Below are 26,661 nucleotides of genomic sequence, written 5' to 3'. Positions count from 1 at the left end.
AAAGGTAAGGTTCCACCAAAAAGCATCAATTTCTCACAGTGCATACGTCCTCAAGAAAACCTGGTTTTGATTGGAGAGGGCCTTGTCCTCCTTTCCCTTGTGCCAGACAGTGCAGCGCGGGACTCCCTTGGGTCATCATCCACCTGGTAATCAGTGGCTGTTTTCAAGGAAATTTACCTAAAGTCAATCTTTTCTCCTGTGGCATCCTGAGTCGTGCTTTACTCATGGAATCTGGCTATCACTCTTGGAGAGAGGGTGAGATGTGTCTGAAATAAGATGTCTCAGTGATTTACCTGACATCAGACTTAGGTGATGTCTATGCTGGCCATAAACTTATGGTACTCAGCAGCTGGTGAAATGCAAGCAATTCTATGAATTTCCCTAGAGCTAGGAACTGTAAGATTGATCTAGATAAGAGACAACTATAAACCTTGCCTGGGCTAGGTCCAGGCACCTCTGAGAACCCATTTCTGCTATTGTCAGTCGTGGATGTTTTTCTCTCTCTGTTACATCTCTCATACGTCCCTCCCTCCAGTGGAACTCTTCTATCTTCATCTCTCACTTCTGATCCACTTCTTTCAAATTCAACCTTTTGGTCCCTCTAATTAAGAGTTGTCCCTATTCTGCCACATTCTGAATGTCCCTTTTAAAATCATTCAATGCAGAAGGAATACAAGATCTGATGGCCCGGGTAGACTGAGAATCTGGTTGCATTTTTGTTAAATTTCATTTAGCTTTTGTTGGTGTCATGATGATAAATTTATAGACAGTAACTTAAGAGATTATCCTAACTCTTCAAACTCGTAAGTTTTCAAGTGCTCCAATTGGGCATCCACTAGTCCTTATTACTCAAATGAAAATTGTCTGATGGGGAGAAACGTACTTGTGTCAGAAGCTTTTAAAATCTTGTCCAAATTGGACTGTGGGGAATCAGATTAAATAGGCAGACCTCAAACGATGGGAGAACCACCTGTGGGGTATAGAAAAGTAGGCTTCTGAGCTCTCTTTTCAAAGAGAGCAAAATTCTGAAATCAGAGAATACCCAGGTTGGAACAAGATATGTGTTTATGTGCATGAGCCAGCTTCTGAGAGCCAATCCAAGCTCCATGAGCCTCTTGCCGGTTAGACCTACACATCATCCCCATCCACTCTCCCGTCTTCAATGCCCCCTTGCCTTTCAAGTTCTCATGGGAAATCCCGCTCCACAGTTAGAGAGGGGCTGGCCCTGATACAATTGAAATGCCTTCTGTTAGGTATGGAAAGGACTTGACACCTGTGTTAGCACAGAAATCACAATTTTAGCTAAGAAATTAGGGCCTTATAAGAAGCAAGTGAGATAAAGCAACCTATGAGGAAGGAGAGCATTCGTGGTCTTTCTTCCTCGCTCATCGTTGGACGGTTAGTTGTTAGGTGCCACGGAGTCCGTTCGCACTCACAGCAACCCTGTGAACAACACAATGCGGCACTGCCCACTCGTGCACCATCCTCACCATGGTTCACTGTGGCAGCCACTGTGGCCATCTTGTCAAGGGCTGCCCTCTTTCTCACTGCCCCACTTTACCAATCATTTTGTGCGTTAGATAACTTTAGAGGTTATCTGCCAAGTCTGGTCTCTTCTTTGTTGCACACTAACATACAGAGGTGCAGAGAATTAGCCCACTCACGAATAGTCCTTGGGCCAGAGGTAGATCAAGAGCAGTCTTAGAGCAATGCGGCCCAGCGTTCTGGCCCTCTGCCCAATCAACATTTCCTGAATGCATAGGAGAGTGATTAGACATCCTGGCCCACTTGGCACAATGTCAGTGCATGCCTGCCATTCTCAAGAATGTCTGAGTTTACACCATAATCAGATACGGTCACTTTACTGATATGTCTTACACTGTTAAATGTTGAATAGACCTTCTTCCAAGAGACTTAGGACCAAGAGAGGGTCTGCATCTCCCAAGTCAGTTCTGCTATAAAGCAAGAGCCATGAAGGAACTCAACGTAAAAAACAAACACCATTGCCATCAAGTCAATGGCACTTAGTGATGCTGTAGGACACAGAACTGCCCCTCATCCCTGTAAGACCCGGGAGGACTGTCCCTAAGTTTCTGAGACCTTGCCTGTGAATGCGAGTAGCGAGTCCGATCTTTCTCCGTGAGGGAACTAGGGCCTGATTAATTTAGACTAGGTCACTATGAATCAGGCTTGACTCAATGGCAGTGAGTTTTCTTTTTAGGGTTTTGTGTGTGTGTGTGTGTGTGTGTGTGTGTGTGTGAGAGAGAGGCGGGGGGGGGGGGGACACACCACTCTGGAAGAGCCCTGTTCAGTGGGTTGTGCGTGTGTGCGTGTGTGCATGTGTTTGAGAGAGAGAGAGAGAGGCGGGGGGGGGGGACACACCACTCTGGAAGAGCCCTGCTGTTCAGTGGGTTGTGCATGGCGTTTCTAAAAAGGCGAGTTTGAACCCACCAGCTGCTCTTCAAAAGAAAGGTGGGGCAGAATGCCCCCCCCGCCCCCCCCCCCCATGATTCACAGCCTGGGAAACTCTGTGGGGTGGTTCGATCACGTCCACAGCATCTCCATGAATTGGAATAAACTTAGTGACAGCTGGTTTGGAGAGCTGGGAACGAGCATTTGGTTAAGTCCAGTGAGCCAAGCCTTAAATCACAGGCAAGTTGAAACTTATTTCACGGAGAACATAAATATGTCACTTTTCCCAGATACTTGGAAATTTCACAACAGTGAAGCAAGAGAGTAGAGAAGCTACACAGGGAGGCCTGAGTGCAGAAAGGATTGGCATTGGGGAGGCTTCCTGTCACTTCCTTCCCAGACTGAAACCACATCTCAGATCGGGGACAACCATGATTCTGCTGGTGTAGTAACATGAGCTGCTGAGAGGTGAGCAGTTCAACACCCCCTCACCGCCCCCCACTCCCCAGGAGAAAAGACTATCTAGTCCCATAAAGTTACAGCCTAGACACTCACAGGGGCAGTTCGACACTGCCCATGGGGTCACTGAGTCAGAATCCACTCAGTGGCAGTGAATTCAGTCTGCCCCCTGGAAGCTGTTTCCTTAGCTCCCTCCCTCCCCTGGATGAGCCGGAGCTCAGCAATTTCTGCTATGCGAGCGTCTGCTGCCCCCTGCCGACAAAATTGAGCCATTGCAGAAAGCCCAATCTCTGAGGTTCCACTTTGCCCCTACCCACCAGGCCCTTGGAGAGGCTTGATTGCCTTGTTGAAATGGGAGGGGCCAGGGAAACAGTGCAGTGCAGTGCCAACTGTTCCCTGCAGCCTCCTGCTCGTCCCCACATGCAGCACCCTTCAGCGCACCCAGCATGCCTCCACTCAGCCTGGGGCTGCCCGGCCTCTCCCTTCTTGCCCTACTCTCATAACTCCCACTTGTCCTTCAGCTTTGGGCTGATGATGAATCTGGAAAGGCCTTCCCTGACTGCGTCATCCTCACTTCTGACAAGGACGGTAAACATTACTGTTACATAAACTATTTTATTTAAATAAAACCAGCAGCAGAGCCTCTCCCCCACACACCCATCCACGCATGCACACGCGCACACCCCAGTCCTTGGTCCCCTTCCCCTCCACTCAATGGTCACCTCAAACTTGGGGGTTCTCATCATGACCACTCTCTCTCATCCAGAGGGCGGAGCACACTAAGGCAGGCGGTGCCCTCCATGAGGAACAGGACAGGCAGACAGAGGCTGTCCTTCGCAGGGCTTGCGGACCACGCTCCTGGGTCCCCAGGACCTCCCCAAGCACCCTCATCCTGGCATGGCTTCTTCCTCCAACAGCAAAGCATCTCCCTGTACAGACCCCTCCCTGCATCCCAGGAGGCAGGAGGCTGGGCAGCAATGCTCAGACACTCCCCAAGGAAGCCTGGGGTTGGAGCTGTTTGGTTTGGGGGAAGAGCCCAGGAGGGCAATGAAGCACCAGATTCCCTACTCACCTCTCCTCCCCGCCCTGGCCTCAAGCCGGAGGAGGGTGCTGACACTCGTTTCAGCAGCCTGGACCCAGAACTCGTAAACCTGACTCCCCAGCAGGGAGGTGAGCACTGGGAAGGGTGGGGGCCTCCATTATCAGGACTTCACACACCCTCCCCAACATGGATCCGAGAGATCCAATAGCACCTTTGCATTCTGAAGGGACCCAGCCTGGCTGGGGAAACACCATGAGCAGAGAGCCGGCTTGGAGTTGGTGTTCCCTACAATGATAATGAGGTTGGGTCTCCTCTTCCCTAAGTCACCCTGTGAGAGCCGCTTGGGGGCGCATCTACTAGAACCACGCCATTATGAGGGGCAAGCACTTAACGGAAGGGGCCGTGGCTTCAAGAGAGGTGCAGTCTGTCTGACAGGTTTTCTCCGGGCAGTCTGGGGCATGGGGTTTCCAAGAGGACAGTAGTGTTGTCAGAGTAGGACCGAAGTGAGGGGCGCTTCTCGGTCAGCTTAGGTTGCAGGCCGGGAGAGCAGGACTCCAGCCCATTCCACCTGCTTCTCGGAGGGGCTTCCCTGTGCCCAGCCAGCGGAAAGCCACAAAAGTGGAGAGAAGGGACAGACAGAAAGAGGAGTGCAAGGTCACAGGCAAAGAGGGACCAGCAGCTGAGAGCGCCAGTGGAAAGTGAGACTTTTGGAGGTAAGGCAAGGTGAGAGGCGCCACCTGGAGAGAGGCTGTGAGGCAGCCAGGGCAGGCCAGGGCTCCAGAGCCAGCCTCTCAAAGGGAAGCACTGGAGAAGGTGGCCTGGGAGGAGAGTGGGCCTGATGTGCCCTCCACCCCAGTAGGACTGTTCACTGAAGACACCAACTATAGGCTGACACTGCGCTGGTGGCGGCCCCCTCGGGCCCCGCTGTCACTCCCCCGGCGCCTGTCACTCCTGGGTCCCAGCTCCTGGTCATCCAGGCTGGCGTGGTCCGAGAGGCCCCGTAGGTGCTCCACCGAGTCACACTTCTGCAGGTCTGAGGCAACGGTGCGCAGGCTCAGCAAGCTCAGTGTGTCTGTGTCAGGGGCAGGGCCAGGCCCCAAGCTGCCCCCCTCCTCCAACACTCCACCCTCAGCCCCCTCAATTCCACTGTCCCCATCTTCGGCCTCAGGCCCAGCCTCGGCACCCACAGGGGAGGATCGACGTGGCCCTGGGGGGTGAGGGGGCAGACCCCTGCGCCGGGCATGAATCTGCTCGCTGATCTGCTCCAGGTTCCGCAGGGCAACTGAGTATCGGGTCTTGGCCTGGGCCACCTGCTGCTCCAGCTCTGTCACCTTAGCCTTGTGTTCCTGCCAAGGACAAGACATTGTCAGGTGACCTCTAGAGCTACCCCGGCCCCTTCAAATGAGCCTCTCCCAGTACCAGCTAGGATCCCTGACCTCACCCTCAGCAGTCACTGTAAAGCACCCATTCTTCTCTCCCCCGGTGCCCACTCCACCAGGTCCTAGGACATACAGATCCCATCAAAGCTGTCATGTGCCCCACCTGACCTCAACCTTTCCTCCCAGGGCCTCCTCCCCTCCCCGGCTACTGCTGTTCCTCCTTTCCCTATAGAGTGTGAGGCAAAAATTAACCTTACCTAAAGAATTTGGCCTTTATCTTCAGTTCCTAGGAGGTAGCCTTTAAACACTAGGAATCCCCCAAGTATGCTAATGAGATCATTCAGGGTGACAACCTGATTAGGAGTGGCAGCAGCAGGACCCCACTGAGCAGAGGGGGTGGGCGGTAGGAACAGTTCAACCTAGCTGTCAACGAGTCAATCCATCATGCCTAGATCATGAAAACTGGGCGTTATCAGGTGCATGTCCCTGATTAACAGCACAGGATGTGACAGAAGGGTGAGGCCCTTACTCTACAGGGAGAAGCCTCACAGAGGCCCATGTGCCTCTTCTCTGGGCTGGGCCTGATGTACATCCTTTTACGAGAATCAAACCATGACTGCAAGAGTAGGGCAGCCCTGAGTCCTGTGAGTCGCTCTAGCAAAGCTCCCACCTGAGGCAGCACTCCGGCTGGACAGGAGCAAGGGTGAACCGAGAGACCCCCACGCTGGTGGCTGGCATCTGAAGTCCTGGGTGGACTTGGCGGCCTCAAGTGCCCTGACCCTGTACGCTCTACCCTGGCTCTGGTCGGCGCTCTGGTCGAAGTGTGCAGTCAGTGCTCTCCTGCTCTCCGCAGACCGATTCTCACCTTCGCTCACCATCACCCCCTCCTCCTGGGGTGCCACCTGAGCCTAAGTGCTACCACCATTCCTTATCATGAGCCTTGTACACCCCAGCCCACCAGAACAGTGGCCCCATAAAACAGGCAGACCTGTGGCTCCCTTCTGCCCTGCCTAGCCCCTTCTTGCCCTCTGGCTGTCCAGTCTTCCACTCTGCCCCACTCAGCTACCTCCAGGATCTGGCTGAACTGGGCCTTGAGCTCAAAGTAAGGGCGACTCTTGCCGATGGCCCGCCGGAGGGTCTTCTGCAGGGCCTGGACCCGAGCCTCAGCCTGTTGACACAGCCGCGTCACCCGCTGGTGCTCCCGCTCGCCACGCAGCCGCTCCTCCTCCGCCTCGTTCACCTGCATCCAGAAGGAAAGGGGTGGGATGGGAGCACACATCAGTGGGTTCAGCCATGTTCTGTTCCCCTCCTTTTGACCATCCTGCCCATCTAAAGGCTGCACAAGGGGAAACCGGACCAGCAACATCCTCTGTGAATCGCCTGCTATGGCAGCGCCCAGAGAGCCCAATGCACTCTTGGCGTGACCTCATGATGCCTGAGGGTGTCCGGGGCAACAGTGAGCCCATGCGCATCGTAAGATGTTTATTCCATATGTAGATACCTGTGGCCCACTTTCCAGGCCTTCAGTGGCTGCATCTCAGTCACACGCCTCTTCCCTACTGTGCTCACATGCAGGCTCTGTCTGAGTGAACTACGTACCTGCAGGACTGCACATTCAGCTTTGCTTTTTGTAAAAGAGGGGTCTGTATAAATGTCCTTTGCCTCCTGGTTCTTTCCTCTATTTCCTTTTACTTTCCTCTTGTCCCACCACCATGTTTGGCCTTCATTCGGGTTTAGTAATTCCTTGCTGCTACATTGATTGATTGCCCTTGATTGAATCCCATTAGGTATCCTACGTACTTCTCTTATCAAGGGTTCAGGAGGGGAGGGAAGGGAAGAAATGGGGAGCTGATATCAAGGGCTCAAGTGGGAAGAAAATGCTATAAAAATGATGACGGTGGCATACGTGCAAATGTACTTGGTACACTGAATGTATGGATTGTGGTAAGAGCCCCCAATAAAAGTATTTATTGTATTTTTTAAGTATTTAATAATACAAAAAATTTTAAGAGGGATCTGGGCCTTTCCAAGCACCCACAGGCACTTTGGGAGCGCTCGGCTGTGTGGAAGCCCTCAGTGCCAGGGGTTGGAGACTGACGAGCATGGAAAGGAGGCCTCTGTATGCAACGACATCTCTCAGTAAGGGATTCTCCAGTTTCCACATTTCAAGTGTACACAGGGCTGAGCCACATCTGAGCAGGGAGCAGGCCAGGGCTCCCACTTCCTCATCACATAGAACCAGGACAGGATGCCTACGCGTGCCCCATCAGGAGCAAATGGGCACCCAGAGCCCCCACCCTGACCTACAAAAAATAACTTCAAAAACTCCCACAGGAGCTCCAGGGAGAAACAATACTGGCGACAGACGAAAACGCAAGGCTACTATGCTAACATCACATTCAGGGAAAAAAGACTGACAGTCTTCTCATTAAGAACAAGAACAAGACAAGGATGCGCCCTCACTACAGCCATGCGGGCAGACTAGAAGATAACTAAAAGTAAAGAGAAAGCAAGAGTTCTTTTTGCAGATGACAAACCCGCAGAGTCTATAAGCTATTAGACCTAGTAACTGAATTCAACAAAGTGTCAGGGTACAAGGTCAACACAAAAGTCAGTTACACTTCTCTATATCAGCCATGAGCAAGTCAAGACATTATCTTACCACAATTCCCCCCACAAAATCCCTACACTATTCTTTGCAAAAAGGGAAAGGCAATGCTAAAATTTATAAAAGGGCTTTTGGTGGGAAAACTGAAAAACATACTCTGGTTCAATCTGCTGCTTTGAGGGTGCCCAATGATTGGTGGCCTGGGAATACGATATATTTGCCATTTTCATGCTCTCTTTGCTTTTTCATGCTATTTCTTAGTCTGGCAGACCTGGCTCTGCCTTTGTGAATGAGCATTAAGAATTTTGCCCTATCACCAACCCTCATTGTATATATAAACAGTGTCCAGTTAGTCACCTAAGTCTTGGATGTGTACAGGTCAATAATACATGTATTTTACCTAAACAAACTGTCCTAACACATGGAGATCTTCCTTCTGTAAATAGTATTTTAAATTCAACCCAGTGCTCCAAGATGTGAATGCAACATGGCGGCGTGGAGTAGGGAACCAGTGGAGAGGTCTGGGGGGCCGGCCCCAATCCCAACTACTAAGTGGACACCTGCACCTCACCCCCAGAAGAATGTTATTTCAAAAGACAGCATTGAATCTGCAGCTGGGAGAGGGACATATCTGATTGGAGTGCACCAGTGCTGATGAAGGGTGAGGAGGAGAGAGTGGAGCCCATCCTGGCCCATCAGGCCTTGAGGATGATGTTCCCAATTAGAGCAGCCAGTCCAGAGAGGACCACATGGCCGGCCCCACTATGCAACACGACGTCCCTCACTGACCCATAGCCCTACAGGGGACAACACTGGAGACAGTGTGGGAATTGCATTGATCTGATCCCGCCACACTAAGGCAAAACACTAAGGGGGTGCAACAGAACAGCAAGGGAATGGAGCAAAGTCCCCAAGGAATGCTGAAGGTGGGCTTTGGGGCCAGGGCATGGTGCCCCAACAGACTGGACTGGAAAACACTCCTAAAGGCCAACACACAATCCTTGAACTAACTACAAGCTTTTCTTGTTGTGTTTTGTGTCATCGGTTTGTTGTGGTTGTTTTGTTGTATATTGTTGCTTGGTTTTACTCTGTCTTGTTTCTGTGCATGTTATTATCTCCACAGGTCTGTCTAAATAAGATAGGCTGGATGAACAATCTGGAGGAGAAAACAACAGGACTGACAGTTCCGGGGGGACATGGGAAAGGGGGAGGTGGGGCGAAAAGGTAGTGGTATTAACAAACCCAGGGACAAGGGAACAACAAGTGATCCAAATTGGTGGTGAGGAGGGTCTGGGAGGCCTGGTAGGGCATGATCAAGGAGTACTTTCTTCTATTAAATTGGCATCCTATGAAGCTCACCTTCCCGACAAAACCGCTGAAAACAAAGTGGGTGAATAAGCAAATGTGGTAAAGAAAGCTGATGGTGCCCGGGTATCAGAAAATATAGCATGTGGGGTCTTAAAGACTTGAAGGTAAACAAGCAGCCATCTAGCTCAGAAGCAACAAAGCCCACATAGAAGAAGCACACCAGCCTGTGCAATCACGAGGTGTGAAGGGATCAGGTATCAGGCAACATCAGAACAAAAAATCTTACCACAGTGAATGAAGGGAGGAATGCGGAGTGCAGATCCAAAGCCCATTTGTAGGCCATTGGACATCCCTTTGCAGAGGGGTCTCAGGGAGGAGATGAGCCAGACAGGGTGTGATGTAACAACGATAAAAAATACAACAGATGTGCTCTATACAATTGATGTATGTATATGTATGGATTGTGATAAGAGTTGTATGAGCCTCTAATAAAATGTTAAAAAAAATACAATGGACATTAATCTTGAAAAAAGAAATATACAACTTTCCTCTAGTTCCTAAATGCTTCCTCCCCCCCTCCACTATCATGATCCCAATTCTACCTTGCAAGTCTAGCTAGATCAGAGGATGGACACTGGTACAGATAGGAAGCAGAAACACAGGGAATCCAGGGCGGATGATCCCTTCAGGACCAGTGGTGTGAGGGGCGATACTGGGAAGGTAGAGGGGGGGTGGGTTGGAAAGGGGTACCCGATTACAAGGATCTACATGTGACCTCCTCCCTGGGGGACGGACAACAGAAAAGCAAGTGAAGGGAGATGTCGGACAGGGCAAGATATGACAAAATAATACTTTATCAATTGTCAAGGGTTCATGGAGGGGGGAGCAAGGAGGGAGGGGAAAAAATGAGGACCTGATCCCAGGGACCTAAGTGGAGAGCAAATGTTTTGAGAATGATGAGGGCAATGAATGCACAAATGTGCTTTACAAAATTGATGTATGTGTGGATTATGATAAGAGTTGTATGAGCCCCTAATAAAACGATTTAAAAAAAATTTTTTAACACTGGCTAAATTAATGATACAATCAACAATTACCATATGCCCCATGGGGATGATTGTATAATGTTCCCCAATAAAAGAATACTGATGTCTCTGAAGTCATCCAGGGACATATGTAAACTATAAATATAAGAATGGATTTTGACCTGGCACTTAATCGTAGCTCCGAATCTCAAGACAATGAGTTCTTATGACGCGGTTCTGAGACACTTGCCCTCGTGAAGGGATCACTGAAGTATGGGTGCTATAGCAATGCGTGGTGAGGAAATTAGATGGTGCCCAAATTGGAAAGAGTAACAGTTGGCATCTTCGAAGGCTTATCTTAAAGCAAGCAGCCATCTAGCTGAGATGTCAGCTAAATCCACATGGAAAAAGCACACCAGCCTAGGTGATCCACGAATGATAAATAGTAAAACCCAAGACAAAAGGAAGGAACAGTATTAGAGCTTTAATTCTGGCCCCTCAGTTTGAAAACTCCATGGATCACAGTGAAAGCCCAAAATCCCTTGGTAGGGTCCCCTCTGACCATGGACCAGGGATGTGAAGAGCTATCAAACAGAATGCAGTAGAAAGTGGAGTAACATAGAGGTAGTTACGTTAACATGCGACACCCTATCATTTGTTCTCCCTTTTAAATTTGTTCTAGTTTTTATTTTTTTCAGCTGTCTTTTCAATCAAGGTTTTCCTGTTTTATTTTGTTATTGTTGGTTTTTTTGTTCTTTTAGTTTTTGTATGTTCTTCTTTATGGAAAATCCAGGAGAGATAAATCTATAGAGATAGCGACTGGATTAGTAGCTCCTTAGGTTTATGAGAAGGGAGGTATGGAGGAAATGGGGAGCTAATAATGAGAACAAGAAAGAAAAAAATGTTCTTCACTTGAGTGTGACAAGGATTGCATAAATTTTTAACTATTGAAACTATTGAATTAGAGAATATGTGAATTATATGTCAATAAAGCTTTAAAATGTTTATATAATCATAATTAGGAGTGGGAGGGTGGAGGGAGTTTTGTTTGGAGGACACTGAGTTTATTTCAGTGGTGATGAAATATTTTGGACCAGAATAGCAAGAATGGTGGCAAAACATGAAATATGTAATCATCGCTGAATTGTAAATGTAGAAGCTGGGTTGACAAATGCTTTGGTATGTATGTTTTCAGCACAATTTTTAAAAAATCATAAAAATAAAAGAACACGCAGAGTTCAAAAGCAGGGAAGGGTTCTCAAAACAGCCACTGAGCAGTCAAACTAAACATAATGAAACCCGAGTGCTGAATCCAGAGCAGCACGAAGGAATGGAGATTGGTGCTAAGTCCCACACCTGGAGCGCAGTCAGGAAACGTATTTTCAGTTGGAGGAAAATGGAGCATGGGACGCCCTGGAGGCCAAACAGTTCAGAGCACAAGGAACAGGTTTTTCGAGAGACAGACTCACAGTTGACAGAATCAGAGCTGCGGGGGCCAGAGTGAAAAAGGAGGGAAGAAAGGGAAGCAAGGGAGTCGGCAGAAAGAGCACAAGGAGACCTGGGGGCAGCTGCACCAGCTCACCTTGCAGGTGGCGTGATTGAGCATCTCCTGCCAAGTGGGGTCCAGCCGGTTCTTGTCAGCCATGACGCCTTGCTCAGCCACGAACACCATCTCCCGTGCAGCGTTGTGCATGCTCACAGCCCGCTCGTACCGCAGTGCAGCCTTCTGGGTCTCCTGCTGCGCCTGCGGGGAGAGAGCTGTCAAGACCAGAGACCCCTCAGAGGGCCCAGCACCCAGGAACTAGGACAAAAGGAGGGTGAAAGCTGTGCTGAAGATCCAGGCCAAGGAAGCACCATCGCAATGCCAGCGCAAAGAATGTATGTCACATGACCCCAATTAGAAGAGAAACAAGACCCACTCTGATGCATTCCAGAAAAACTCTTGAAACCAGAGACCGAGAGAATTCTGAAAATCCCAAGGAAGAACTTCAATATAACCTGGATCTTCCTTAAAAATCAGTGTGGCCAATTGATGTATGTATGGATTGTGATGAGTTGTATGAGCCCCCAATAAAATGATTTGAAAAAAATCAGTGTGGCTTTTTCCCCAGAAACTATAGCTTCCAAAAGATAATTTACTAAGGATAGATGTACAATACTGAACCAAAACAACTGCCAACCACACACCCTTTTCCCAGAAGTTACCATTCAAAAATGTGGAGGAAAACAAGATATTCCCAAACAGAAGCTCTGGAAATTTGCCATTACCAGGCAAGCTCTGCAAGCATCCTTCCTCAAGGGAATACTCTAAATGGATGGGCAAGAACATTGAAAAATAAGTACTGCAGGGGGGAAAAAAATCATGATGAAGGTAAAAGGAGTTACTGGAAGGAATACAAGAGTTACAGGAAAGAGGCAAATATTTTGAGATGAGGTTGTTTTAAAAAATCATGGAAAAATAAAATCAAAAGACAAAATAATTTGTCCACAAACTTTTTGAAGGGTCTTCTATATAGTCTTTCAATAACAATACTCCATACGTAAGTGGACACCTTGCTAGACATATAAGCTAGAATGGCATGGAAAGGAGAACAGGAATATATATATATATACACACACACACACACACACACACACATACATACACAGGCTTGTTAGAGGATACCTCTAAATATGCGCAAGGGAGTTCCAAAAAGTTCACGGGAAAATGGAATTCAAAAATAACGGAATTTTCCCATGAACATTTGGAGCTCCTTTGTGCTTACCAAAGTTACAACTCTATCAATATACACAACAGAGTCTTCATGGGTCAACTTTATGAAAACTTCTTAGATCTAACCAAGCACCTGGAGAGAATAAGTCAATCTGAGTCAGTGCTCAGGACTAGTCTCAGGGGTCGGCTGGCACAGCATGGTTCACAATGACCCGGTTCTACACCCACCTTGGCGAGTGACAACTGGGGTTTTAAAAGCGTGTGACCAGCCATCTAAAGTGCAAGCATTAGCCTTTCCCCATCTGAGACAAGAAAATAAAGAAACTCTCCAACGTCAGTCTAAAGAGCTCCTGGACAACATGAACCTTAGCCTCCACAAGCTTGAGACCAGAGGAACTAGGTGGTACCCAGCTTTCACTACCAACCATTCTGAAAAAGACCACGGAAAGTCCCAGAGAGAGTGTAAGGAAAGGGTGGGATGAGATGCACAATCATTAAAAAGATGAAGCTCCCTGACCAGATGCAGAGAGCTAGGCCCTCCCAGGCCTTTTGTCACTCTTCATATCTGGAAGCACTCACCCTGACTCAAATGTCAGCCCAACCATCAAGCGTTTGATGTGAGAGGGGCAGCATGGACCCAAGGGCAACGCAGAGAAAAGGAACGAGAGGAGGAGACAGGGGGGCAGGAAACACAGGGAGGGTATTGTGCCTTGTATGTGTATAAATTATGGAAAACTTATCTGCTCTCTAGACCTTTACCAAAATCACAATAAGAAGTTATTAAAGAGGCGTATAGAGCTAAGTGAAAGATATGTCAGGAAGTAATCACTTTTTATTTGATTTGCCTATTTAATAACACTGTCTCTAATTGTGTAGCAATTGAAAAAAAAGCCAGGCAAACTAGAAAATAAAGGACAGAGGTCCCCCTGCCCTAGTACTAGCACACTGAGACACCCTTTATACCTCGAACCAAGCCTATTCTGAGATCACCTTTTAGTGAGATTGCAAAGTGGCACACCAAATAAAAGATGCTACCCATTAGATCAGTACCCAGCTTAAAAATCACTGGTTAAGACTTTCTCAAAAGTAGAAAATTAGAAAGAGGCAGGGAAGCTTGGGGAGTGGAAAGGGAACAATCAGAACACAATTAAAGGGAATGTTGACACACCTGAGCCATACAACTAATGTCACGAAACCATTTATATGGAAATTGTCAAACAAGTATTTAACCTGATAAATCCTTCACCTAAAACTCCCTAAGATGTCATTAAAAAGAGAGGAGAAAACCCCATGGAGCACAATCTGTCGTGTATGGGTCAGCGTGAGTCTTAGCCGAATCCAAGCAACTGTTATTTTTCGTTGCTTTTTTGGTAATATGACAAAGTGCGGCAATGATGTCTGTGGTAAAGTCTAGCCTCCGTGCCGCTTTCAACACTGACAGTGCGCCTCATGTGCAGCAACGCCTCTCAGTCAAGGAGGCCTGCAGGTTGGCATGATGCTCAACTGGCTTCAGCAGCTCTCCCAGCCTAAAACGAACTAGGACAAAATGCCTGGAGACCTACATCTGAAAATCAGTCAATTAAAACCCCGTGGAGATGGCTCAGGATTCCACAGCACTTTGGTCCCTGTGCAGGCACCACCACAAGGAGGGACCAACTTACTACAACGACAATGTAAGAAAGTCTTAAGCGGCTTAAAAATGGTAGCATGACAACTGTCCATCAACAGATGAGTGGATAAGCAAGTGCACTATATCCACGCAACGACCTACCATCCACACAGAGCTATTATGTCCTGAGACCCACTTCAATATGGATAAGTGTTGAAAACCTTGAGTGAAATAAATACATCACAAATGGACATGTATTGTTCCTTGGCAATCATATGAAATATCTAGTATTTTCAAACCCTTGTGGTGTAGTGGGTTATACACTGGGCTGCTAAACACAAGGTCGGAGTTCTAATCCACAAGCCGCTCCTCAGGAGAAAGAGGAGGCTTTCTACTCCTGTCAAGATTCACAGTCTTGGAAACCCACAGGGGCAATTCTACCCTGCCCTGTCAGGTCTGTGTGACTCAGAATCGACTCAACAGCAGGGGGGTTTTGGCATCTAGTATTTGCACACACACAGAGGCCAAAGCTAATTAGTGGTCACAACGACCTGGTAGGAAAAACATGAAAGGAAGTTGTTTCCAAGTCACTGCATTTCTGTTAAAGGTGAAACTAAATTTGAAAGACGGAAGCAGGTGTTAGTGACAGTTACACAATACTGTGAACACAAAGTCACCTAGTTGGACACGTAAAGGGTAGACATGGAAGATGTTTATACATATTTTTCCCACAATAAAAAGGATGGGATGGATACTGACATGGAACCGTGTCATTCATGCGAAGTAAAATAAGGCAGCAAAGCAGCATATATGGTCTGATCCCATTTTGGCAGAACATGTATGGAAATGTGTTTAAGGGGCAGTTATCTGGGTCTGGGCAGGCTCTGGAGTAAATTTAGTCTCATTTTGTTTCCATATGGTCTTCACCGATGAATGTACAGGACACACACAAAGAACACAGTAGGGGGGCTGGGAGTGCTCGCAAGCACAGCACGGAAGGAACAGATACAAAAAAGGGAAAGGCGAAGCTGGGAAGAGAATTAAGAGAGAAAAGAAATGGGGAAAAGATTAGAATCATAGGACGTTGGAGCTGGCAGTATCAGACCTATCATTAAACCTTGGTTTCTCACACACAGAAGATGCATGATAAACATCAGCTCAGCTGACCCAAACCCTTCCAAGCCCAACCCCTGCCACTCCATCAAGGACGAGCCCAAATGCCCCAGTCGTAAAGGAATCTCCTCGGTCCACAGAGCACATCCAGCCCAAAGATGGCTCCGCCCCCAGCACTGGGCCCTTTGGGCTGGGGTTCCATCTCACCTCTGTGCAGAGAAAGAGAAGTCCAGGGCCCCACTCTGTGTTCACCCCTCCCAGAAGGCAGTCTGCAGGGCCGTACCTCCTTAGCCAGCCTTCGAGCCTCATAGTAGGGTCGGGCCTTCTCAATACAGCTCCCCAGGTGGGAGCCCTGCGTGTTGAGCTTCCTGGCCGACTCCTGCAGTATCCTTCGATAGGTGGTCCGGGCCTCCTGGCAAAGAGAGAGGGGGGCAATGGGCAGAGTGAAGGCACAGGCATGGGTCCTGGCCCCGTCCTTCTGCCACAGTGTCAAACACAAGAGGGAGACAGACCAACCCAGGAAAAGGAGGAAAGGGACCGGCACTCACATCCAGCTGCAGTTCCACCTGGTTGATCTCCTCACTGGCCTGGTTCAGATGCTCCAGCTCCTCCTGCCACAGAAGGTGGAGAGTAAGAGCAGTCAGGGGGGACAAAGCCTCCCCAGGAACTGCAGGCGCCAGAGAACTGTGCGCACGGGGAGAAGGCCTCGGCCCCATCAGAGGAAGAGGAGGAATGAGAGAGAAGAGTTGAAATAAAGTGCACAGTCCATGGTGACAACCTGCTAGTGAGAGACCTAGTCCATGGCCTTGTGTCATCTTCAATTCTGAATCCTGACTGCATGTTGAAACCCTCTTTGGAAAGATGAGAAAGCTAACTAGGATTCAGAAGGGCAACTCTTTCAGCAGACCAACCTTCCAGCGCACGAGCTAGGTACAGTACCCCAACAGCACAACCCGGGCCAGGGCACAGCCAGCACACATCTGCTGAGCATTTACCTTAACTCAGCACCACAACACACTTAACCAATAGTGCTGGGATTGGGAGACGTGGAGAGGTACGTGTGAATATGCGAGGGGGCCGCAGGGTTACCTCCCTGAGCAGAAGCCCAGGTGGGATGCCCGGAACATTTGCTCCCAGATCAGGCCTAACATTTGCTCCCAGATCAGGCTCCCAGATCAGAAAAGCACCCAGGAAAGGGGCTGGAGAACCAGAGGGAGCAGGTGGTCCAGGTAGACTGCCTGGCCAATGCAAAGCTTACTGTGACCGAGGCATACGGGAGGGGCCACCAGGCATCAGGGAGAACCGGAGTCTGGTGGTATCGAGTCTGCTTCGAGTATTCCAGGTGGGAAATAGCAATAAGGAGTAGGGAAGAGAGAGCGGCCCCCGAGAAATTCAGATCAGGAAATCCTGAGGGGCTGTGGACAATCAGGGTCAAGAGGGACCTGCGCAGGATCTAAGAGCTCGCTCTTGGTCTGCTCAGGCAGTGGGGTGATGGTCACCCCAGGTCCCCCACTCCTGTAGGTAGAAGGGGGAGACTGGAGAGAAGTCCCTGGATGTGCTGGTTTGAGTGCCGTCATGACACTGGCATTGGAATTGGGCAAGGAAAGACAAGGGAACCAGCCCAGGCCACCCCTGCCAGGAAAAAATGACTAGGCCAAGTGTGGGAAACAAAGATTTCTCCCAGGTTGTCTCCCCCAAATATATGCCAACTTCGCTGCTTGCTACTGGTGGCAGATGACTGTGCACTTGGAGGTCAACAAAAGCAGGTCAGGGGTTATTCTCTTTAAGGGTTATCAGCCATCCAGAGCAAGCAAACACCAGTTTATCCTACAATAAGTAGGGCCCACTCCCTTCTGATAAGGATTGCAGTAGATTGTTTCCCTGGAGCCCAGGGAGGTCAAGCCCACTCAAGGGTGACCAAGGTTATGCCACCATCAGGAATCTAGGGTCCGCCCTTGTCACATGCATACCTTTAGTCCCTCCCCTTCCTGTCATGTGTACACCCCTAGCTCATCCCCTTCCTGCTATGCTCATGCCCATTGCATATCCCCCTCCTACTGCTTGTATTGCCTATTGTACAGCCCTGTGAGTGTGGTTGCCTGTAATCACACCCCCTAAGTAGATATAAGCCTTGGTAAGCAATAAATCTGACCACCCCCCTCGCTCTCCTGCCCTCGCCCCACGCTATGCGTGGACCTGGCTGGTAAGACCACGGCCATCTAGGAGGTGAGCATGCAACCATGAATGTACCTGATTTCATTATTTTAATCTCTATCTCTCTTGTTCTCTGACTTTATTATAATCTGCATATATATACATATATTTTTTTAACCGTACAACTGCGCCTATTGAACCTGCAGTTAGTTGTGGGGGTCTGGCCTTTCCCCCACAGCTAAGCTCCTTGGAAGCAGAGCTCCTCTATGCCCAGGGCCCTACCTGGAAAAAAGGCCTGGGTCTCAGTAGTGACCTCCACCTCCTTGAGCCCACAGGGTCTTCAGACGGACCACTGCCTAGAGAGAGAATGCGCAATGGTCTCTCATACATGTGGCTCATGATACGGAAAACAACCTCAACAGGCACTTTCAACTATCCGGTGAGATGGTCAGACTAAGATGCATAATTCCCCCACTAATCGTTCTATTTCTATACCTCTCCATAGTGCAACAAAGATTCCAGTCAGCGGGTAAGGGCATGGGAAAACACGTGACGGGCATTAATCACAGTGGAAGAACACACAGAGGTAAACAAACCCACTGTGCATGCCACAACAAGACAGACCCTGCTGCAGGACAGCCGCAATCTGGCTCTGGGCTTCTCTGAACAAAACTATCCAAGAGAAATACAGTGCAAGTGATGGGTGAACTGTACATTTTTTTCTACTAGTAACCACACTTAAATCAATGGGATATATTGTAATGATATGTTTCATCTAAGCCAATACAATCAAATTATTATTTTGAGCTGCAATCAACAGGAAAAATTATCCACACCTTTTACATTGTTTAAACTACATCTGAGACTCAGGGTATATTTATATTTGCAGCAAACTGCAAACTGCATGTGTCATGGGCTCCCTACTGGACCGTGCCGGTCTGTCTGCTAGTTGATGTGTCCTGGCAGACTGGTACATCACACAACCCAGAGTCCACTCAAACAAAAACAGGCCCACTTGTCCAACAGGGCACAACTACTCTGAACTCAAAAGAAGCACACAAAGCTCAGAAAAGCGTAGAGGTGGCCCAGGTCGCAGCACCAACTCCATGCGGAAGGACGCAACTTTGAATTTCAGACCATTCTTAAACAGGACCATCAATATCAGTGGATAAGATCACTGGACAGGAAATTCAGGAAAGGTACTTCCTTAGGCAGAATGAGACTTAAGGGGCTGCCAAGCAAATGCACAGCGTCCTGTGGTTTACCTTGACCCAAAAGGTGCTTCAGACTACCAAGGAGAGGAAGTGACTCTGTGCCTTCAGCAGACCCTCCAGAAGATGCTCTTCCTCAGCCTATTTGCATCTCAGAGATGAAAAACAATGGGCGAATTGACCAAAGCAAAGCAGGTCATTGGTAACTTTAGCTGGGTCCAGAGTTAGGACCTCAGCTCCCAATTTTCTGCCATTGTGCTACCACTCTCTGAGGACTAAGGTCAGCCCTAGGTGGACGCCGTAAAGACGACAAGGAGTGATGTCGCTTAAGAGAACTACACATTCTGTGATGCTCACCTTCCCTAACACGATCGCTGAAGACAAAAAGGGTGCACAGCAAATGTGAAGAAAGCTGATGGTGCCGGGCTCTCAAAAGATATAGCGACTGGGGTCTTAAAGGCTTGAAGATAAACAAGCAACCATCTAGCAAAGTCCACATGGAAGAAGCACAATCAGCCTGTATGATCATGAGGTGTCAGGTATGGGATCATGATGGGATCAGGTATGAGGCATCAAAGACCCAGAACAAAAAATCGTATCTATGGGAAGGTGAAGTAGAGACCCCAAGCCCATCTGTTGACAATTGGACATCCCCTTACAGAAGGGTCACAAGGAAGAGACAAGGCAGCCAGGGTGTGTCAGGGGAAGCCAGCCCCTAACACATCATTATGGGTCTGGTAGGTGCAATTGTATAGCAATAATAAGTAAAGATCATAGTAAAGTTATGGAGAGCATGAGATAGAAGTATTGAAATAAATGGGAGTCAGACACGTTTCATGGTAGCATGCTCACCTCTGCCCCGCATGATGGTCCACGTGGAGGGAGAGAGAGAGAGTGTTTAATGGTAGCCCTGGCCCCTTTTATATTCTCTGGGGACATGCAAGCCCCCTAATTACAGGTGAGGACATATGTCACGGGAAGGGGCTGTACTATAGGCAATACAGTAATGGGAAGGGGTGGTCTAGGGACATACACGCAATAGGAAGGGGAGGGACTGGGGTTATAGATGTGACAAGATGGGCAGATCCTAGATTCAAGATGGCGACCTAACCTCGATCATCCTTGGACGGGTTTGACCTCTCTGGGGTCTCCTACAAAGAAACAGACAACTACTATCCTTATCAGAAGGGAGTGGGCCCTATTTGTTGTGGGACAAACAGTGGTAACTACTTGCTCTAGATGGCTGATAGCTCTCAGGGAGAATAACCCCTGACCTACTTCTGATGACCTCCAAGTATAGTCATTCCCAAGCAGCTGTCTGGCATAGATTTGGGAGAGACAGCTTGGGAGAAATCCTTCTGTATCCCACAAGGGTGCAGTAGAGCACCAATGAAACATACAACTTGCTTCTAGTTCTTTAATGCTTCCTCCCACCCATTTCATGATGCCAATTCTACCTTACAAATCCAGCTAGACTAGAACATGTACACTGGTACAGATAAGAGCTGGAAACACAGGGAATTCAGGCAGATAAACGACTCAGGACCAATAATTACAGTAGCGATACCAGGAGGGGAAGGTGGGGAGAGAAAGGAGAAACCCATCACAATGATCTACGTATAACCCACTCCTAGGGGGATGGACAACAGAAAAGTGAGTGAAGAGAGACAGCCGTCAGTATAAGACACGAAAAAATAATAATAATTTATAAATTATCAAGGGTTCTTGGGGGGGTGGTGAGCTGATACCAAGGGCTCAAGCAGAAAGAAAATGTTTTGAAAATGATGACGGTAACATGTATACAAATGTGCTTGACACTGATATATGGATAGTGATAAGACCTTTAAGAGCCCCTGATAAAATGATTTTTAAAAGAGAGAACTACAAAAAAGAGAGCGGAACTACAACCCTGGTAGAGAAGCGATCAGCTCAGGAATGCCATAAACACTGGTGAGGTCAGAGGAAGAGAAGGAAGCCAGCAGAGGGCCCTGTACGAACACCCTATGTGGTAAACTGAGGGAATGGATGAGAACGTAATCCAGCTAAATCTTCCATGCTCCTAATTACAGGTCTGGAACGCAGACTCTGGTGAGGGAAGACTCTCACGGCTATGATGGAAATAAATCTTAATATACAGTCTCATTATTGGACACAGTACCACCAAGAACCCCTCACAAAGAACTGTCAAAAAGGAGCTACCATATAAGATGAATCACTTCTGTCTGGCTACTTCACAACGCCTAAAGGTGATCTGTAAGTAAAAGCAATCAGCTTCTATAGCCAACCCACTACAAAATGTGGCAAACTCTGTTTTGACATCTCTTGCTGATACTGATCAGAGGTTACTCCTCCTGGGGAGGGCTCAGGGGGGTTGAGGTCAACTAACACTAAGTAGGTCATGGCACTGACTCATCTTATTGCTTGTTTATGTTACCTGCTTATATTACCTGTTATGGCTGATGTTAGCTGTATGGCAGGCATGCCTTATGAAAGATCGGTAAGCCCCATTATCTATACCCATTGGAAAATAACATCCTCTCTCAGTCCTGGCATGGGACAAGGAGCACCTGTGCCCCACTGCCTGTCTTTAGTATTTTCCACAATCACAAAGTCAATCCTAAGGACCCATTCCATTGTTGGAAACCCCCTCACCCCAACAATCCTAGGAAGCACCACCCTAGGATGTTCGTATGGGCAAACCAAGGTCCACTGCTGGATCCCCACTCCTTCTGCCAGTCCAAATTGCTCTCATTCCCACGCTCCTAATGCTGACAAATTCATCAAAGAAATGAATGGTCAAGCATAAGCCATTTCCAAGGAAAAAACATGATTTACAGTGCTTTTGCTATTGGCAAGGATCCCTAGCGGTTAGTGAGCTACAAGTTGGACTGCTAACTACAAGGTCAGCAGTTCAAACCCGCAAGTCACTCAGCGAGAGAAAGATGAGACGTTCTGTTCCCATGAGGATGCACAGCCTCGGGAAGCCACAGGGACAGTCGCTCGCTCCACAGGGCACTGGGAGTCAGAATGGACTCAATGGCCCTTTTGTTAAGTTTGCTATTGGCCTAGGGTCAGGGCAGCCATTGTCTTTCTATATGGGACTCAAAACCCTCGTCCACCTCAATGTAATTAAAGAGCCTTTTGATGATGAAAAACATCAACTTCCAGGAAGGCTAGTACGTCTGCCCCCCAGAGTCACAAAATTCTTTCCAAGAAAACAACCAGAGGGGAGATGAAGAGTGGGCCAGCAGGGGTAGCAGGGGCAGAGACGAGCAGGCTGGAGAAGACCCAGGGCAATGCTGGGCATATACATTCCATTTGGCTAGCTCCTCTAGATACTCCTGTCACTAAGCAAAATGGAATTCGGTGTCAGCACACATCATTCGTCAGAAAGTAACGAATGCCAAGAAGGGTGACCTTCCCAGAACACACTGGGCACATTCCCAGGATGCCAGTCCACTGAGTCACTTAGGCTATAAATGCTCTTGCCCCACCTAGTGAAGAAGATCAAAGGATTCAAATCGATTGTCAGAAGAGGGGGAAGGGTGGTATGGAGTCCAAGAACTTATAAATAAAAGAAATCCGATGCCGGCCCGCTGGTGTCAGCCCGACCCTTCTGGATAAGCACACAGAAGCTGCAGGTAAGACTTGACAATAACCTGAGGGTATTAAAATGTCTAGGAGAAAATTAAAAATGGCTGAGTAACAAGACAGATGCTCCTTCTTTCCTCTGCAACCTCTCAGAAACTGATACAACTCACGACACCAAGTGCCGTTAGTGGCCGTCCACTGTAGATCAGCTGCCGGCTTGCTTTCTTAAGCTTCCAGAGGGTATCTCACAGGCAATGTCGGCAGAGAGGCCTGCTGAACAAGGAACTGCACTCCTACTTCCCAAAGTGGAATCTTAAGGGCAACTTCTTCTGGGAGCTTCAGGAAACCCTGGAGCAGGGCCCGGGTCACTGAGATATTCCTGGTAGGTAGACTCAGAGCTGGCTGCAAGTTACCATCACTTCACATCCTACCCAGACCAGGAGAATACATGTGTCTGGAAACTGCTTTGGAATCGATGTCTCTAGAGCATCCTGAGAAAGTCAGATCAATCTATCGGTGAAGATCGACCACATGCATTGAAAAACAAATGAAAATGAACACAAATTCAAAATAATGAAACATATTCAAGGCAACATGATCCTGGGTACTATCAAACTAAAAAAGACCTCAAAAGACATACAACCCAACAGTCTTCTTAGGCAGAACAGGGGTCCAAACCAGAAGTGCTAAATGCCATCTGGCCACCTCCCTGGAGACATCTCCTCACACTAGGCTCCCTCTCCCATATGTGAAAAGGAAAGCTAATCACTACAAGAGGACTGCTACATTCCTGCTGAGGCAAGACCTCTGGCCTTGTCACCATGTGTCATTACATGCAGAGAGAGCCAACAGAACTGTCTGTGATAATAAAGGTGCTCGATTTTCTGCGCTGCTGATACAACATGGTATACAACATGGTGCTGACACACCTGCATTTTGTACCTCATTTCACTTTTTTTTTTAATTGAAGTAGCCACATGCAGATAAAAAAGGAACCCTGGAGGCAGGGTTACATATTAGACTGCTAACCACAAGATCAGCAATTCAACATCACCAGCCAATCTGGGGGAGAAAGATGAAGCATTCTACTCCCATAAAGAGCTATAGTCTCAAGAAATCGCAGGGGCAGCTCTAACCTGTCTTAAGGGGATCAGAATCAACTCAATGGTGGTGTGTTTGGTTTTCAGTTTTATGTGGATAATGGCTACCTGAATGGGCAGTGCACACCAGAGCGACCATAACACTTTTGCCTGCATCAGCGGAGCACTGGAAAAGTACTTAAGAGCAGGAGACGCTGAGCAAAGACACTGCTAAGGATTCTGTCCTCTGGACCAGGGCAAAGAATATTGTTGGGAGAAGCAGGAAATGAGTTGCACGGTCCTCTTCCCCGGGGACATGATGGAGGGCTCCTTCCTAAGTGCTACCTGCACACTTTCACCCAGGATGGAGCAAAAGATTTCCTGAAAGGAACAAACTTTAGGATTCTAGTCAGTGCACAGCTGGAAGCGGTCATGCAAATCAGCTTAACTCTAACCCTGATGAGGAAATTGAGTCTTAAGGAAGTTATGGGACTGGCTTTACAAATCACAAACCATGGAGCTGTTTTCAGTACAACTTGCTTTCTCAGTGGATGACAAATCTGTGGAATTAGCAGGAAAAAATGTAGTTGCTCTCAATGCAATCTCCTTGAGGCTTAGCAGAAATAAATCTCTGACTCATGCCAGAAAGAAAAGGATTGACATAGCTCTATTCTAAGTGCAGAGATAGTTCACGAGGCACCGGCACACACACATCCTGAGAAAACCCACCGAAAGGGCAGGGATGATGCCAGGACCAGCTTTACTTTGTGCTCCACTTGCTGGAGCGATCCAGTAAAGGTTTGATGACACAGAAACGCAAGCATCCACAGTCTCAAAGGCTCTTGCTGAGCTACACAGAAGGATGAGTCACTTCCACATTAAAAGCTTGGAGCTGCTACGGGACCAAACGGCAGACTCAGACCCCAAACACCCTGGAGCAGCCTGGCCCATACGTGCCCAACCAACTTTCCCACAGAGACCTTCCAGGACAAGGCCCCAAGACACTGCACCCCTGCTGTGCACTTACTCCACACTCTGCACCACCTTCTCACCACAGTGCCTGGGTTCCCTTTGCAAAGATCAGCCTGTCCCACACAACCAGACTGTAAACACTCCAGGATGGTAAACCAGTTCTTCCGTTCCTTTGGTATACCCACCCAGCATCTTGAGAGCAAAAGGGTAGTGTCAAAGACTACCATAGATACAGATCTCTTGAACACATGGGATTTCCTAATAGACCAAAATTTGATCCAATTGTGACCTGAAAGGCCTCCTCCTGTGTGAAAGTCCTTGGGAAGCACTGATGAGAAGGAAAAAGGAAAGATGAAAGGAAAAGGAGAAAGATCTGATCACTCAGCATCCAGCGCCCTTGCAGGGCTCATTCATTCTCTCACATTCCACTTGCACAGCATCTCTGAGCTAATAGGCCCCTCTCGTTACATGGAAATAACAGCACTTCTAAAATGGACACGTATTCCCTCCACTGACCCAAATGCACCTGGGTGGATGTGGTGCTAATGTGTTCCTTTGACTCTCTTGGGTGGCCTTCAGCAGCATACCCTGGGCACTCACCAGCACTCTAGCCATCCAACTCTTTTGCCACTTGTCACACTACATTGCAATGATTTGTTGACAACTGGTTGTTTTTTTTCTGTTCTGTTCTAACACACGGAGAGGGGGCAAGTTTAAGCCCTCAGTCATCTGACAGCTCTTATGAAGGTGAGATTCTGGGCTCTCTTTCTCTCCCCTAGGTCCTTCTCCTCACCTGTATTCTAGGATCCAGTTCTTCCTCCTCTCTTGGGGACAATTTGGTCTCACTGCTGGTGCTTCCGCCTCCTCCAGGTTCCTCTGCAACTGGATTCCTAGGGACTTCATCCTCAACCACCTCAGGCCTTAGCTCCCCTTGTGGAGTCCCCCGTCGACCTGGAACCTGCCTGCACTCAGCCATGTTGACAGGGAGAGGGCAGAGCCCTACGCACAAGAAAGGACTGGCATGCTGGGGCCAGGGCCCCAGTTTGGGGCTTCTTGGGCTCTGGGCAGCAAGGGAGAAAGGTGTCGCTTGTTACAAGTCAGAAAAACGTGGAGTCACAGGAAGGACCTCACACATAGAAGCTGAGATGCAAACTGTCGGTGGAGATCCTAGAGAGATGGACTAGTCTGGGCAAAAGTCCTTCCCTTGCCGTGATGGGGAGCCCACCAGGGGAAATCCGGAGCAAAGGCTCCACCGAAGAGGGCAACGGGGGTCTGGATCCCGGGCGGAGGTCTACAAGGAGGAGCACCATTCGGGAGTGGGGAGGCAGGCGCCTCCAGGCTGTCGTGGCAGCTGGAGAATGAAGGAAGGCTAGGCCCGGGCAGAGGCAGACAGATGACCGTCTCTAGGGAGCTGTAGGGAGAACAAAGGCCAAGGATATGGTCAAGCCAGCATCTGCATGTAGGCACCGGCTCTTCTAGCCTCTCGGCCGAGCTCTCCATCCACGCCTCCGTATGCAGACCCGTCCCATCTCAATTCTTCCCCCATCCCTCCAGAACTTTAGGTCCAGCTCTTCCCCTACTCCAGTTCCTCCCCCTCCAACGCCTTCCAGACTCGCCGTCCAGCTCCGGGGCTCTTTCCACGCCGCTTCCCCTCCGCCCACTCCACTGCATCCTCGCCCCTCTTTGCAATTCACCTTGGAACCCCCCCCGCCCCGCCCCGGTCCTTCGTCTCTGTCCAGCGGCCCCGAGAGGCTCACTCTCCGGTCTCCCAGTTTCACGCAACCCCAAGAGACCCAGCCCCCAACCAGCCCACACATTCCGGTGCAAAAGTCACCCGAAACAGCTTTATCTCAGTTTACCTTCCCGGGAGCTGAGCTCTCCGGCTGCAAACAATCTTCGCCCTCCCTCCCCGCAACAAGCTGATCCAATCAAGTGCGACGGGTAAGTGGAAGCGGAAATACGTCATCGTTTACCAGCCTCCTCCGG

At 48.7% G+C, this 26,661-nt stretch overlaps 1 protein-coding gene across 2 annotated transcripts; it reads right to left on the bottom strand.

Moving 5' to 3' along the window:
* Window positions 1-3,470: 3,470 nt before the first annotated feature.
* SH3BP5L (SH3 binding domain protein 5 like) lies at window positions 3,471-26,621 on the bottom strand. Of its 2 annotated transcripts, none has more exons than XM_075542139.1 (7): window positions 26,535-26,621; window positions 25,469-26,086; window positions 16,217-16,279; window positions 15,952-16,080; window positions 11,816-11,977; window positions 6,359-6,532; window positions 3,471-5,259 (listed from the first exon to the last, which is right to left on the bottom strand). In XM_075542139.1, the coding sequence occupies exons 2-7, from the start codon at window positions 25,649-25,651 to the stop codon at window positions 4,795-4,797; spliced, it is 1,176 nt and encodes a 391-aa protein (XP_075398254.1). In that variant the 5' UTR covers window positions 25,652-26,086; window positions 26,535-26,621; the 3' UTR covers window positions 3,471-4,794. The 2 variants fall into 2 exon arrangements, with proteins under 2 accessions (XP_075398254.1, XP_075398255.1); XM_075542140.1 differs by lacking the exon at window positions 26,535-26,621 and adding an exon at window positions 26,510-26,533.
* Between the last annotated feature and the right edge of the window lie 40 nt (window positions 26,622-26,661).

Source organism: Tenrec ecaudatus, chromosome 2, assembly GCF_050624435.1.
Source record: "Tenrec ecaudatus isolate mTenEca1 chromosome 2, mTenEca1.hap1, whole genome shotgun sequence".
NCBI lineage: Eukaryota > Metazoa > Chordata > Mammalia > Afrosoricida > Tenrecidae > Tenrec > Tenrec ecaudatus.
The sequence above is the reverse complement of the archived record's forward strand: the minus strand, read 5'-3'. Positions and strand labels throughout refer to the sequence as shown.